At 39.2% G+C, this 16830-nt stretch overlaps 1 protein-coding gene across 1 annotated transcript; it reads left to right on the top strand.

Annotated features, from left to right (window-relative positions):
* Window positions 1–802: 802 nt before the first annotated feature.
* Window positions 803–1639, top strand: LOC307144757 (uncharacterized protein; the record flags this gene model as incomplete). Its single annotated transcript, XM_079847320.1, has 2 exons — window positions 803–1459; window positions 1586–1639. The coding sequence occupies 2 exons, from the start codon at window positions 803–805 to the stop codon at window positions 1637–1639; spliced, it is 711 nt and encodes a 236-aa protein (XP_079703446.1).
* Window positions 1640–16830: the final 15191 nt, after the last annotated feature.

The raw sequence follows: 16830 nt of genomic DNA, 5'->3' as shown, positions 1-16830 counted from the left end.
GTTGGTGACGCCCCTTTGGAAATGAGTTATTAAAGAAGCTTTGCCAGACTATAACTCAGTTACTACTGAGAATGATCTGGTTTTAACCAGGCTAGTTCCGAAGATGAACAAAAGTCTTACAGGGTTGGATATGAGGGTGAGTAATTACTGACAGAATTTTCATTTTTGGGTGAACTAACCCTTTAAGATTTGCATATTGAATGTTTGTGATTTGTTGCCTATGGAGTCATGCACATATATTCGTGTGACAAGCTGTGAAGTCAGTCTATAAAACAGCACAGAGATTTATACACATCCAGAGAGACTGGACATTCACTCTTCAGGTGATGAACTTTTGATTAATTTTCAGCTAAATAATATACAACATTTTTGTAAGATGGTTTAATTATTAACTAAAATAAGACTGATACCTAAAATATTTTAAAAAGAATGTGAAAGACAGTTAAAAGTAGAACTGATTAGACTTTTCATGCAAACCTATAGGCTATGTAAAGATTTGAAATAATAGCCATTTCATGTTCTGAAGTCATTTAATATTGGATTGAATTTCTCTCATGGGTGGATCAAAGTGATTTGCCTAAAAATTACCAGGCAGTAAATGTTAGACATTTAATGTTGAAATATGAATTGTAATTGTGGAATTGCACACTGTTTGAAAACCTTTTATTTGTATTGTTGAACACATAACATGTCTTATTTCATACAGTCTGAATTACATTTTCTCTTTTCCTATTGATCACAGCTGCTATATTTAGTTATATTTTTCTTGAGTTTTTGAGCTGAAAAGAAAAGAACAGAAGAGATGAATAATTCTACAGTGAACTTCACCGCACCTGAAACATCTACAAACTCCACTATTCAGTCCATTAGGCTTTTGGAAAGTCTGAACGTTTGTATGTACAGCATCAGTTTCCTGTTTGGTCTTCCTACACACTCCTATGTTATGTGGCTCATCATCACAGGATCAAGAGTTGCATCAGGATTATTTAACCTCAATCTGTCTGTTTGTGAGATTGGTAACTGTCTGATCTCTTTAATCAATATATTTAATTATTGTACTGGGTTTTCACATCTAACAACATTATCAGAGTTTTTGATAGGACTAGGCATCACTGGCCGTCCTCTGTTTCAGTGTCTGATCTGTGTTGAGCGTTACCTGGCAGTGGTTCATCCTGTAACCTTTCTGAAGTACAAACCTCTCAGATATAGAGTGATCTGCTGCACTGCCGCCTGGATAATCACTCTTGGATGCTGTTTGTGCTGCATGTATACTATAAGCTTGTTTTATATTTTTGTATGCGTCTACTCCATTCAGTTCCTCCTCTTCCTCTTCATCCAGTTGTTCTGCTGTGTGGCTATTCTCAGAGCTCTGAAGCAGTCAGGACCAGGAGAGAGAGGGAGAGAGAGAGAGGAAAACCACATGAAAAGAAGAGCATTTTATCTCATTCTAATAACTACTGTAGGCATGATTATTTTCTATGTGCCATTTACAATCTCAGGATTTTCTTTCATTCTAACACATATGTATATTATTGAACTTTTTAGTTTTAGTTTTATTTGTAATGTTCTGGTTGGTTTTGTTCAGCCTGTTCTTTATCTGCACCGTGTTGGAAAACTCTCCTGTCTTTTCTCTCCATAAAACATTATTTTTTTCAAATGCCTTTGCCTGGAGAATTTGTAAGTTACATTCATACATTTTTAAATATCTTTACCTGTTCTTCCATGAACTCAAAACATGTTAATGCATGTGTTTTAGTATTAGAGATTCCCCATTAATTCTATATTGTTTGACATATTAGATGTTTTAGCATAGTATAGTATATAGTATCGTTTTTCCAATTAACTACATTGATAAAGCAGCATTGCCCATTTAAAAAAAAAAAAAAGTTGCAGTTCTTAAATGTGTTGCATCTTTTTAGGCCATTTTTAGATTTATGAATACTGTTTGAGAAGACTGATTATGTGTTTAGTAAAATACGATTATATAACAATAATTGTTTTTGTGTATGTGTGTGTGTTAGCCTTTGTATTGATGTCAAATGTCAGCTGATAAATGTTATTCAAATGTTGCTTGTCATTCTTAAAGCTATTCTTGTGGCAGTGAAGTCAGTCTATAAAACAGCACAGAGATTTATACACATCGAGAGAGACTGAACATTCACTCTTCAGGTGATAAACTTTTGATTATGATTTTGTTGTTTTCATTTCTATAATATGATTTGATTGTCAATGTAAACACATGGACAATTAAAAAAAAAAAAAACAGCTTATGTGTTAATGTGATTGCATTTAGGCAAGGCAAGACAAGGCAAGTTTATTTATATTGCACATTTCATACACTATGGCAATTCAAAGTGCTTTACATAGAGAGGAATAAAAATAATCACAAAATAAAAAGCAAGTGTTGTGGCAAAAACAATAATTAAACAATCATCATCACTGCATAAGAGACACCAAGAATCAAATTGTATTTTAAAAGATATTTATTCTCTTCCATGAGGCTTGGTCACAAAATCACAGCAGCTACCCTGTGACGTGAACAAGACCTGACACCCAGCCCAGGAAATTCCCTTCTTATACTCCTTCAAGGTCTTTCCTCTGTAGTTTTCCACTCACCCAGCATGGCCAAATCTAGCTGAACCATTTGTCTTACTGTGTGTGTCTTGCTTACGCCAGGTGCACAAACATGCATAAATTCCAGAAGAGAAACGAATGCTTAAAACCACACAATGTCTAAGAAAGTTAATAATAAAAAAAAAAAAGTTAAATATAAATGTTTCTACAACACAAGTAAAATTCAAACAGTTATTCAAAAGCTTTACAAAGAAAGGAATTATAATAAATAAAAATAAAAAAAAACACTGGCTGCGTTCCAAACCGCATACTCAATGAGTAGGTACTTAATTTCAATGAGTACTTACTTAACGAGCGCTAAAAGAGTAGGTACTTTATAGCCAAATCTCGTTGAGTATGAATGCGAAACGGACATCTGCCATGTTGACGTTATCATGTGACCTACGACGCGTTATCACACGCGCAACAACTTAAAAGATTCGAACGGACACGTTTAATTCATCTATCTGTAAATATTGATATTGATTAAACTAGCTCATTTTGTGGTCTTTTTGAAGAAACTGCTGCCCATTTATTTTGTGAATACATTTAGGGTTGATTTAAGTAATTTTATTTAACCCTACTAATGTGAACTACCGTTTTATCCTTAACGATGTTATTTATTTTTATTACGAAATCCCAAAATTGTCATCTCTTGAATATGTTGTTAATTTTTTATATCCAAATATTTTCATCCACAAGCAAAAGTGGCTAACTGCTTTATTTTTTCCTCTTTTTCTTGTTGAATTTAACTGTCGTTTAATCTCTCAGGCCTATAAATAACAAAAAATGTTTTTTTTTAAATGTATTATAATGAATTATTTAAGAAAATATATATTAAGATATTCAACCTTGTAGGTTCTTTTTTCCTGTGTAAAAAATCTCATATTATGTATGCAAACCCATAATATATATATATATATATATATATATATATATATATATATATATATATATATATATATATATATATTATGGGTTTGCATACATAATGAGATTTTTTACAGATCTCATAACATCAGTAACTCGACAGCCCTACCTAGAACGGGTTTCCTCAGCGTTTGTAATGTCTGCACAAAGGGCAGCTGTGCGAAGATTTGCCTTTGGAGGAAAACTGTTGATTTTATACTCGAAAAATTTAAGTATCATTAATATTAAAAATTAATATTACCTCAGAATGAATTGCATTTCTATCCCACCCCAAAACATACAATAATAACAACGATAAATGCTGACCAATACTTAATTATATGACTTTTTACTGAAAATTATATAATTCAATAAAACAAACAAATTGTAATGTATGTCATATGACATAGCTATGCATGATTGAATACACTCTAGATGTGTATATAGTGAACATATCTACATTTTCTTTCAAACAATTAAATAAAACATTAATTAAATAATTATATTTTATTTACTGACAACAATGAGAAATATTAATAAATTAGTAAAGAATGAATGAAAGTCACCATCACATAATAAACAAATGCATAAGTCAACACATGAAACAAAGCTTTATTCAAACTGCAATCATGTATGTAGGCTACAGGCACTGAACCCCACATCCTTCTGCCGTCTCAACACAGCGGTTCCCATTCTGCGGCTTTATTCTGATGAATCAGCTGACCGCCAGAGGTGAGCCGTTCCCTCGTGCTGGAGGTTGTTGCGTGATGTGTTGTGCTTCACAATCTGAGGCAAGTGGAGTGATGGAGGGACCATCTCCAGGATTCAGCTCTGTGCTCTTCATCCTCAGTGCTCACACCAGCCCGCTGACATTTCAGATCCTACAAAATGCACAAACATAACACAAAAGCAGTAATTTTAACCACACAATGTCATTTGATTTCAGTATTATTTAGAAGACAAAAACGCTTTTTTTCCACAAATGCCGCCATCATCTTTCCTTGCAGGTCCTGCTCCACCACAAAAGATCTGCAGCAAATGCACAGAAATCAAGAATCAGAAAAGTGCTGTAATAGCTCTGTTTGAAATTACAATAATTAAAATAAACTACAACTTAAGATTTAAATAGTTGTTGTTATTCATTTCTGTAGTATACTCACTCAAAGCCTTTGATGGCAGCATTCAGCTTCATGAGCAACTCTCCAGCAGATAAACACACATCTGTTCATCTGTCCCTGTAACATCCAGACAAGATCCACGTTACCTCTGTGATTTATGAACTCAACACTACATTTACATGTTGAGGTTGTTTTAACTTTTTATCCAACATAAATTCCTCAATTTATCAACAGTAATGGACAAATAAAATAGATAACTTATGTTTAACGTTAGTTACTTTATAGATTTGTTCTACATAATAGCACACATTTCACTCAGATGTCTATTTCATGTTGTGATATTTCAAGATTTTCCTGTCAGATGTAAATAGACATTTAAAATAAGCGTCTTTGATGTATGCATGGTTTGTTTATGTAAATCCACTTTAGAGACGTAACTTACGTGTCTTTACTGGAGCTCCCCTAGCTAACGTTATACATAATAAAACGTGTTTTTACAGCAAAATCACAACTATACTGTGTAACGTCTTTACACCTTCAACAATTCAACAGTTTACTCTACAGTAGTTCAACACATGCAATTTTAACAAAAGGAACGTGTTTACTCACATTTGAAAGCACCCGCGTCGCTGATCTCTGCGATGTTTTATAATGACGTATCCTCTCGCGTGGCCTCCTGGGATAGAAGAGTATCCATCGGTTGAGCACTCAAAAATCTGGGCGGAAGCAGTAAGCCATCCGGGAACTTCTCGCCTACTCTTTTATGAATACTGATGTTTCGAACGTACTGCTTCCTTCACGTACTGTTTTCGCCTACTATATAGTAGGAAAGTAGGCATATTGGAACGCACTTAAGTCCGAATCTCGCGATAATTCGTACGTCACCCAGGTAATTCTCGCCTACTCTTTTGGATTCGTACATACCTTTTCGCTCGCCTACTCTTTTTCCCATACTAAATAGTAGGGAAGTATGCGGTTTGGAACGCAGCAACTATAGCAATTCACAGAGCTCTGCATAGAAAATAGACAAAATAAAAGCAGGGGAAATTAAAACCGTTATAAAAGGAATTCAAAGAGATAAACCATACAGTTATAAAATGAATTCGAGTAAAATGAATTAAAATGGTAAATAAACTTCTCATCTGGCAAAACACCGGTGTATCTTATTTTGACTCTGAGATTTCACCATGAAGGTCAGTATTCTTCTGTGGATTTTCATATACCGTGGATTATCTGAGCCCACCAGATTAGTAATCTGTACCAATCCAGACCAGTAATCTGTACTAGTCACCATAGTGCTCTCTTGATTATCCGTACCAGACTAGTAATCTGTACTAGTCACCACAGTGTTCCCTTGACCATAATGAGTCAATCCCTCTCAAACTCCACCACAGAAAGGCGAGCACTTGCTCACAAATTTGGTCATCAGGACCATCAGGGTTCCCCCCACTACTACAATACCCTTCACAAAACACCAGTTATCAATCAGTGCCATTTGAGTTCAGTTTAGAATCAAAAGGAAGAATACAGTAGTTTAGAATCAAAAGGAGAATGCAGAGATAAAATACAGTGTAATCAGTCGGACGAACAGTGGCACAGTGCTCATTCAGTAAATGCATAGTTAAACAGATGTGTTTTGAGTCTGGATTTGAATGTGACTACTGTAGGAGCACATCTGATCTCTTCTTGAAGCTGGTTCCAGCTGCGGCTGGCATAGTAGCTAAAAGCAGACTCACCATGCTAATGTAATACTTGTTTGTGGGTGTTCTCGGGGCTTTAATCCTAAAATAACTTTAGAAATATAACAATAAAACCCTCGGACACGGACAAGTTCTTCTTTAGCCTCTTTTCTCACTTTATTCACCCTTTCTCTTCCGCTCTCCTCTCTGTACCCCCATCATAATAAAAGTCCTAACATCAACATCCACTATACTGCTGAATTATCATTTAAATATACAAATATAACATCAGCATTAATCTTTTAATTTAATGTGCTACACTTTTAACTCTTACACTAAGAGTGAACCCTTGGTATTTCTAGCTGATGTAGTCCTAGTGATCTGAGTGATCTGTTGGGTTTATATTCAATGAGCATATCTGTAAATGTATTGAGGCCATTGAATGATTTATATACCAGTAATAATACTTTAAAATCAATCCTAAATGTAACTGGGAGCCAGTGTAAAGACCTGAGGACTGGTGTGATTTGTTCATATTTTCTGGTTCTGCTCAGAATCCTGGCAGCAGCGTTCTGTATGAGCTGGTGATGAAAGCATGAACAAGTTTCTCTAAGTCTTGTCTAGAAACAAAGCATCTAATTCTTGCAATATTTTTGAGATGCTAGTATGCTGATTTAGTTATTATTTTGACATGACTACTGAAGCTAAGGTCTGACTCCAGAATCACACAGAGATTCCTGACTTGATTTTTAGTTGTTTGACCCCTAGCGTCAAGGTATGCGTTCACCTTGAGTTTGAAACTTCATCTTTGTTTCCAAACGCAATGACTTTAGTTTGGTCTTTGTTTAGCTGAAGAAAGTTTTGGCATATCAAACTGTTGACTTCATCAATGCATTGGCACAGGGAGTCAATGGGGCTGTAATCGTTAGGCGATAGGGCCAAGTAGATCTGTGTGTCGTCTGCATAGCTGTGGTAAGCAATTTGGTTCTTTCTCAATATTTGGCTCATTGTGAGCATATACAGGTTGAACAGGAGTGGCGCAAGAATTGAGCCTTGAGGGACTCTGCATGTCATGGATGTCCACTCAGACTTATTGTCCCCTATACTCACATAATAACCTCTCCTATCCAAGTATGACCTGAACCATTTTGGGACTATCCCAGAAAGCCAGACTCAATTTTCCAGCCTGTCAAGAAGTATGTTGTGATCGACAGTGTCACATGCAGCACTGAGGTCGAGTAGTACCAGCACTGATAATTTGCCTGAATCAGTAAGCAAATATTGTTTATTATCTTTAGGAGCGCTGTCTCTGTGCTGTGATGCGGTCGGAAACCAGATTGAAAATTGTCAAAGTATCCATTCGAGCTTAAGAATTTGTTCAGCTGATTGAAGACAGTTTTTTCAATGATCTTGCCTATGAAAGGAAGATTTGAGATCGGCCTATAGTTGCTTAATATGGTCTTATCCAGATTGCTCTTCTTCAGGAGGGCTTGACAACTGCAGTTTTAAGGGAGTTTGGAAAACTCCCAGAGAGAAGTGAGGAGTTTACCACTTCTAGGAGATCTGCTTCTTAACAGTTTAACACACTTTTGAAAAAAACAAAAAACAAAACAAAGTGGGAAGTGCGTCAAGGGCACAGGTTGATGTTTTAAGGTGCTGTACGGTTTCTTCCAAAATTTAGCAATCAATTTTTTTTAAATCAGACATAGTAAGCAGTTCCTGCTTGTTTTGTAAACATTTGAGAAAGTTACTGTTATCATAGTGGGGACCCGACACATCACTGAGAGCTGGTATCAGTTGTTTTTGCTTCACCTCGAGCAGAAGGAGGGTGTGGGCCCTGGCGTTGTGGCAGAGGCCGAAGAGCTCTCACAGGAGGAGGGGGAGGGCGAGCTGGGCCCGCAGCCTTTGGTGTTTGCGGGGCCTGACGTTTTTTGGTTGATACCTGAGGGCTCGCAGCAAAAGAGTGGGATAGTTTTGGTTCCAGCATACACCAGTTCTTGATACAGCAGAGGTTGTTGTGGCTGCATGGTGTTATCATTGTCCTTGTGTGATATGTCAACCGCATCTCCATTCAGGTGCTGAAGTGAAGTCCTGTGGTCATTCATACTGTGTCCAGGTATGTGTGTGCCGTTCAGATTGAGTGGATTGGCACACACTGCAGAAGGATGATAAAGGGAGAAGTAGATATTGTTGTTTAGCACTCTTGAACCAAGTTTGTTTGGGTGGTTCCCATCCTGTTGAAACAGTGGTCTCTGACTCCAGAAAATATTGAAGTTGTCAATGAAGTTCACTCCTTTTACATTGCAGGTTTTTTGCAGCCATGTATTAAGCCCAAGCAACCGTGAAAACCTGTTTGTTCCTTTTGCAGGGAGTGGTCCACTGATGAATGTCTGAACTTTCAGTTTTTTAATTGTTTAAAAAAAAGTTAATTGAAATCCTTCTTAAGGAGTTGTGACTGCTCTTTATGAATATCATTCTTCCCCACATGAATGATAAGTTGATTTGCAGTCTTATGTTTCATCAGAATTTTCTGAAGTTCCCTGTTTACATCAGAAGTTGTTGCTTGTGGAAGGCAGCACGTAGCTGTATCCCTGCTGCTAATGTTTCTGATTATGGAGTCACCCGCTATCAGAGTCCTGTGCTCGGCTGCGCTCTGAACTGAGTGCCGCTGTCTGCTCGACCTTGAGCGCCAGTTAGCATCAGAGTTAGCTTCTGGCTGATTCGATCTTTGTTTGATCACATTCATCAAGTTTGGGGATTCCAGATCTACATTAATTAATACTTCAAATCTGTTCTCAATGTGTATAGGTGGTGGTAGGAAACCAGTGTTTGCAATCCTTGTCAGAGCCGTATCTGGGGTAGAGGATGCAATATGTGATGCTCGTGACAATCTGATGTCTCGAGTGCCTTTGGGTCTCGCTCCCTGTTTGTGCCATCGATTTGTATATCGATCAGTTATGGCTTGTTTCTCTACACTCAGTATGGCCTGTCGAGGAGCACTAGATTCATGGGACTCACCGGCTGTATGCTGAGGGCGTCCATGATGAAGCTCTGTTGTGTGTTTCGTCTATGTCTATATATCAAAAGTTAAAGAAGTACAGATGAGCTGAATATATTAAATTACTAATTAAATTACTAATAGTATCCACCACCTAACCCATTTTTGAATAAAATCCTTGACTGTTTTATGCTACTTTCAGATTAACTGTATTATTTGTGTTTATTTTATTGGGCTTAAAATCCAATCACTCACAGACACTATACTTTACATTTGACTCTCAATTTATTTTGTTTGTGTGTGTGTGTAACAGGTGTTAAATGTGTTGCACCTGTGCAGGACAGATTATGAGAGACTATGTTTTTAGGTCATACAAGTATTACATAATTCTTTCAGCCTTAATTTGGAAGTTAATGGTCAGTTGATACATTTTGTTCAAATGCTACTTAAAGGAACCGTATGTAAGATTGTGGCCAAAACTGGTACTGCAATCACTTTCAAATTACTGTAGAGCGGTGTATCCCCTCCACCTCCCCCCCTGACTTGAGGTTGCCAGTTATGCTGCAGGATCCAGCAGGAACGTAGGCTGCTACAAGGAGCTTCGAATGGCAAGTGACGAGTCCTACACAGTAAGTTCAGCGTCTCAGCATAATGACAGAGAAACGGGCTCTTATAATGCATTGCTAATGTTAGCAATGACGACTCGCCGTTTTTATTTCACTTTTATAATGACAATTCCTTACCTTTTCAATGCGATGACACACCTCCTCCATATGCGCTAACGTAACGTTACTTTGCACGAACATGCATAACTTTGTTCGACTGTCATGAATATTTGAAATGTCCATTTACATTAAGTACAACCCATACACAAAAGAAATGTATTTGAAATATATTTTCAGAATATATTTTTGGAATATATGCAAATATTTGAAATAAATATATTTTAGTTAAATATATGTAAATATATTTTGAAATTTAAAAAGTCAACATTTTCACAAACACATTTTCAATTTAATTTTTAGATAAACCACTTCAGTCGTGGATGTGGGCATGGGAGAGCAGTGCTCTACTTCCCCTGCCCACATTTTTCCTACTGGTCGGGGATCAAACCAGCAACCCTTCAGTTACAAGCCCAAAGCCCTAACCAATAGGCCACAGCTGCCCCTTTGCTGACTTTATATGCCCAAATGACAATTTTATGTAGGAAACAACACACAGAATGCAGTGTTTTTTCCCTATTTTTACAGAATTGAATACAGTTATTTAATAGTGTGTGTATGCAGTGTTAGACACTGAGTTCTATCTATTGTTTAAGTGCACTTCACTGTTGGAGTGTCACTGCTATACTTGCATCATAAATATTGTGCACATTTTCAATATTTAAATGACTTCAGGAAAGATGTCAATAAAACAACAATAAATCTAATAATTGCACTTAGTGTTAGGTACGTGCCACCTAAGATGGCCTAATAGTCCTAGGAAAGCAACCATCTGTCATTTTACATTGCAGTAAGTACAGTATTTATTATAGCTGTGTGTTGTAGCAACAATGACATCTGCTTTTCGCATTAAGTAGATCATGTGATGGCAAAACACATCGTCTTTGTGTTTGCTGGTTAATAATTGCCCCACGAGGACCAATTTGCCAGCGCCAGTTTGGCTGGTACACCCATGTGACTCGTACCCCCCTAGTTCAGTATTGACTTCCTGTGATTTTACAGCCTCAGGACATTCCAGAAGACACACACACACACACACACACACACACTCGTGGACTTTCAACCAGAAACCCACCACGAGATGCAACTGAAGCACATTTCCATATATGGACTTCCACATAGTAAAATGTCATTTTACCATTCATTACAAATTTATAATAGAGGTACGACTTGCTAGAGTAAAATCTTTACTTCTGAAGGTTCATTGAAAGAAAATCACTCAATAGTGTCTTGTAATACGACCTCGACCTGGTCATAAACCTTTATGGTTCCAAAGCTGCAGCTCATCCTTTTCCCGCAAGCCCACATTCCATACACTTCCACACAGGCGATCCAAGAACCATGTTTTTCATATGTATTTTTATGTGTGTATAATTTCCATGGCAGATTGAGATTTTCTATGTTCTATCATAGAAATCCATTGACTCTTAAAATGCTCAGAATCCTACATTAGAAATGCATATCTGTATTCCCATGTCCGTACACCATGTCTGGTATCATTCTAATCGTAGTGATCTCACGGAAATATATATATGTATTAGATTACAGTAAAACGTATTATTCTGTATGTACAATCTTAAGAGGAAGTATGAAACCTTTCCCTCATAAGACATATGGTAAGAGGGGGCGTGTTTTTCTTCACACAAAGAAGACGTCTTCCCGCTACAGATTAGAAGTTTGATTCGCTCTGTCACAAAACAAGGCGTAAACAGATTGTCTGTTAAAAGGAAGAGACCCCCACTCTTCTCCCTCTTCTCTCTTCGATCCCGCTGACCTCCTCCTCTCCTCCCCGGCAGCGCTTCTCCAAGGATCATCTGAAGAAGGCCTTAGTCTTCTCCTCGGACCAACACATGTTCGAGTAGCTGCCTTGCCTTTGCAACTAAGCTCATCCGTGCCTTTCCCCTCAAAAAGGGAAATGATCTAATTTTCTCGGTAACTTAAATTCATGTAAGCCTTTACATCGTCTTGCGAAACGACCCAGAAGACGAAGCCAGACGCAAACCAGCCGGACACGCGCACGCGCGCGCCCCCTTTTCCAGCATCGCACTGAAAGAGTACAACAGCTCGCAAGTACTATCTATCAACCTAAAAGTTGATTTCCTGGTCTCTCTCTCTCTTAGGTCTGCGAATTAAGTTACCCTTCTTCCTCTTCTCTTTTCCCCCTTTTTTTTTTTTCTTTCTTTCAGTTCATTCTGATCACTTATGTTATTGTTTGGTTATATGTTGTTTGTTTATTGTTTGCATTTTTACGTACGTTTCTATTTGTAGCTCATATAATCATAGTTTTGCATTTATTAAAATTCATAAATACTTTTCACTGCCTCTGTGTTTGAAAATCCACCATTCTAAAGTCAATGAAACAAAAGATCTTAAGCTACAAGCTCGAAATATAGACTACTTGAGTAGTTTTAATTAATAAACTCAGGAAGTTGATGTCCGTGGCCAGGACATGAAACTCTTGAAGTTTGTGAATATCTCTTCTTGACTGTAATGATTTTACATTTATTTCGCTGGACGAATTAAATGTCGGTCAGACCAGTCACAGAACAAGATAATCTCGATAATTGATAAAATAAATGTACATGCGACTTATGAATTATGACCATGAGTCATAGTTATTAATATTTCCAAAATTCCCTAGGTTCTTGAGCTAATTCAAATTTACCCAGAGTCGTATTCGTTACAGTTTTGGTGGAGTTATTTTAGGCAGTTTCAAACTTTATTTGGTGGAACAAATTCAGTTTCAGTGAATGTGTATTATTGGTATTAATAATTGTAACGTTACACGCGCGTTTTGAATTGTGAGGTAAGTCGCTAAGGCGAACTCACTCAGCTGACGTTAGGCACAAAGCCAGCTCAGCTCTTCAAAGTAACAGTTCCAAAAAATGTCTAAGCATTTTTAATCACTGTTAAGAGCTAAAACTGCAGTTCATGACATTACATTGTGTCTCTGTAAAGACGAAGCAAAACTCTTTACAGTTAGTACATGTAATATGATTTAAACCGACTAAATGAAGACGAAGGATCTCTTTTAGGACGAAGGCGTAAATCTGACCTGGGCAGTGCCTCAGTTTCAGTCGTAATAGGCCTTATGATAATACGTTAACGATAAACTCCTGGTCAGAAATTGGCCTCGCGATCCAATTTCGTAAACCTACGCAAAAATCATAAAAGGGCTATTTTGATTAAATGCTTATGGGAGATGAGTAGATGATAATTCCTGCTCATAGCTGTTTGATGCATGTGTGCTCACGGCTTAAGTTCACAGATGTCTAATTCCTGTCGTGCTCATAGCTCTAATTAAGTAAAACAAGAAGTTTAATACCTGTTTTATTGTAAACCGTTTCAGATATAATGTGTAATTTAATAGATGTGTAATTCCTATTAGTCACATGTGATGAAACTCGTGTAATTTTCCGCATGCAACAGAGCGCAAAATACTCGTGATCCCACAGGAAAAAATCTGCTGAATCACGCCACTGACCGACACTAGAGGGCAGCCTCTAGAGGTGCGGCAGTGCTCAAATTACGCGCCCCCCACCGACGTCATCCTACGTGAGCGTCGCCTCCCACTGACGTCAGCCTGCGCGAGCGCAATTACGCCCTCTTGTGGCGTCCTAAGATAACACCTGCTTTCAAGTTCTTTTCCTCTCTGCATTCAGTTTCTCTCTCAAATACTTAACTGCATTCAAGCTTAGCTTATGCTGATATTATTTGGAGTTAGACAATTCCTTTTTCTGTTTTCGACTGTCACACTTTAAGTTAAGTTCGAAAAAAAGAAAACTTTTCGAATTAAAAACTTAGATTTGTTTCACTCAGTTCATTGATAGGTCCACCTAGGAAGAAGCACGCCACCGTGTGGCCATCTTGGGTCGACTTATCAATATCTGCTTAACCCAGTCTGCAATTGAAGTGTCTCATTGCTACCCTTTTCGTTTGATTATTTTTATAATCAATACTAATAACTTCAGTGTTATTGTAAGGATTATGGGAAGTCATTCTGAATTTCAGTTTAATTAATTTTAGTATTGATACGTCACTGTCATCATTCTAATTTTCTTTCCTTCCTTATTTTTATTATTTTGAACCTCTCCTTGCACGCTTAGTTGAATTTCAATTCAAACTAGTTTGAATTTTGATTTAAAATTGTGTCTAATCCACCAGGTAGACCACTGAGAGGACATACGCCCCTCACCCTGGTGTGCACAAACCCGCTGCCGGGGCCTATTCCTCTGCCTGCGTCTCAAGCCTGTGTTGTTAGTCACATTTTATTTCATTGATAATTTTTTTTCTCTCTTCCCTCTTTTCTCCAAAGGGGGGGGGGGGGGGGGGGGGGGGGTAGGTTATTCTGATAAATCACCATCAGTTATCATAATTTCTTTTTTTTGTTGTATCACTATTTTAGTAAAGCCTTTGCCTCTGACTCCTGCATACATATTTACCCAATTTGATGAAACCAGAAAGCCTTAATTCACATTAAGTCCAACCTCTTAATCCCTTATTGTGTATCTATCGGCAGGACTCAGTCAGTGTTTATAGGCTTAGGCCTCTTTATTTTTATTTATAACACTCCCCGTGTTATTGTTTGTGACATTTCATTGCAGACCAATTCACTTCCTTGTGTTGTGTTTCCCTTTTCTTCCCTACCTTCAACTTTGTTGTTATTTTAATTTTTCCCCATTTCTGTTGTGATTTGTTTCTCTCATTTCACTTACAGACAGAACCTAAGAGAGACCCCAGGAAAGCTGAATAATAGAGTAAACAATCCAAGCGGGCGTCTTTAGACGACTCCCAGGCTATCGCCTGTCAAAATCTCTATTGTGGGTTTAGCCATACCCACGAAATTGGCCCCGCTAACTGTCGGCATCAGTTAGCCCGAAATTCTCATAAACGGCCTAGCCCGTATGAGTATAGCTCATTTGACCCTAAAACAACTTGCATTTTGTCTCTTTTTGTGTGTGCTGTGCTTCTCTCGCCAACAGTAAGCCGAGATGTCGAGCTCACCCTGTCCTGCAGTCCGCTGGGACGACCTTGAGGCATGGCTGAGGGACATAACAAAGACCGTGCTGCCCCAGGACCCACATCGCTCGAGCCAAGAGCAACGGGACACAGACCTGAGCCAGTTCGAGTCCCATGATCCAGCCCAGACATACAGCCACGAGCAGCTGGCCAAAATCTTCGGAAAACTCGCACTCAACCTCGTCACCAAGGCCCGGGACAGCGAAAGGAGCAACGCCGACCTGCAGCAAAAGACAGCCGCACTACAGCTCCAGGCCACAGAGGCCCTGGAGGACCGAGCACACACACAGAGCCGTCTAGACCAGCTACTCTCGCTGACCGAGGAAGAGGACGAGACGGACACAACGCTACAACAGGAAGTTGAAAGACTTCAAAATGCCCTAGACGATCTTCATCGGCACACAGACCAAAGACAACAGTCGGAGGAACTCACCCGGAAGGAACTCAACGAAAGGCTCCAACAGGCTGAAGCCCTCCTTGAGAGAGCAGAGACTAAAATCCATCAGCTCACTCAGCAGAGACACGAGCTCCAAGATGAACTTGACACTGTTCATGCAGAACTAAAACATGCTTACAGATTGCAGAGTGTCTGGAACGGAGAAACACACATCACAGAGTTTCTCCCGGTCAGCCAAACACCAAAAGCTGAAGGGGGCGGAGCTGTAAAGGGTCAGAATCCTCTCCAGACGGATTGGGCCCCCAGCAACAGCTCTCCTCCCAAAAACCTTGACAAGCTAGCCCGCAACATTCCTACGTTCAACCCAGCTCCTGAAGGAAACCATGACATTTTTGCTTACTTACAAGACATTGATTTTCACTTGCAAACTGTCGCCAACGTGACCACTTGGGACGCACTGTATCTGCTACGAATAACTGCAAATAGAGATGTGCGTAAGTTCCTGGATCGCCAACCAAACCCTGTCAAAGCAGATTACAAGCAACTGCGACAAGCTTTGATCCATGAATTCTCTGACCCAGAATCTGACCAAGGGTTTATCACGGCCCTCGACGTGAAACAGGCCCGACTTGAACACCCAAACTCCTATTATGGCCGACTCCGACAAACGTTTTTCGGAGCAACCGACACCCCAGGTATGGAAGAAGATGTGAACTTTAGAACGTTATTTCTGCGGAATCTACATAGCAGCGTGAGTAAACATCTCGGTGTGCTCGTCTGCCCACGAACCATGTCTACTCGAAAACTCAGAGACTTAGCCCACAAGGCTTACACCAAGCAAAGGGCTATGGATGAAAAGACTGTCGAAACACACACTATTTACTCCGTCTCTGAGCACTGCTCAGAGCCAGACAGCAGGTGGCAGCACGACTGTGACGGTGCTCATCCAACACGTCGGACCGAGCGCTCAGAAAGATTCTGGAACCAGCATCACCCGCCGTCCAGAACTCCAAGCCCTGACCGTCAAACCTGTAGCCACTCTCTCCAGAACCCTGATGAGCCCGAGTCTTCTTACACAACAGATGAAGACAGTGCAGCCACGTCTGACACCGACACAGAAAACGAGCACTGACACCTGCTGCTTCAAGGTCATCTCTGACCTGCAGCTGTGCAACCAGACCAATGTCTGCGCCACATACCTACCACCATCACGATTGCAGTGATTACACAGCACGAACAAACTTTACCAACTACACTGCATGCCTCAGAGCCGCTTACGACACCTCCGCTGTGTACAAAGAAAGGTCATGCGGACCTCTGATGAACAGACCTTTCCTATGCCACCAAGACGCCTCATGTGTTGAACATCGCAGCA

This window comes from Squalius cephalus (assembly GCF_949319135.1).
Source record: "Squalius cephalus genome assembly, chromosome: 17".
In the NCBI taxonomy this organism is placed as follows: Eukaryota; Metazoa; Chordata; class Actinopteri; order Cypriniformes; family Leuciscidae; genus Squalius; species Squalius cephalus.
The sequence above is the reverse complement of the archived record's forward strand: the minus strand, read 5'-3'. Positions and strand labels throughout refer to the sequence as shown.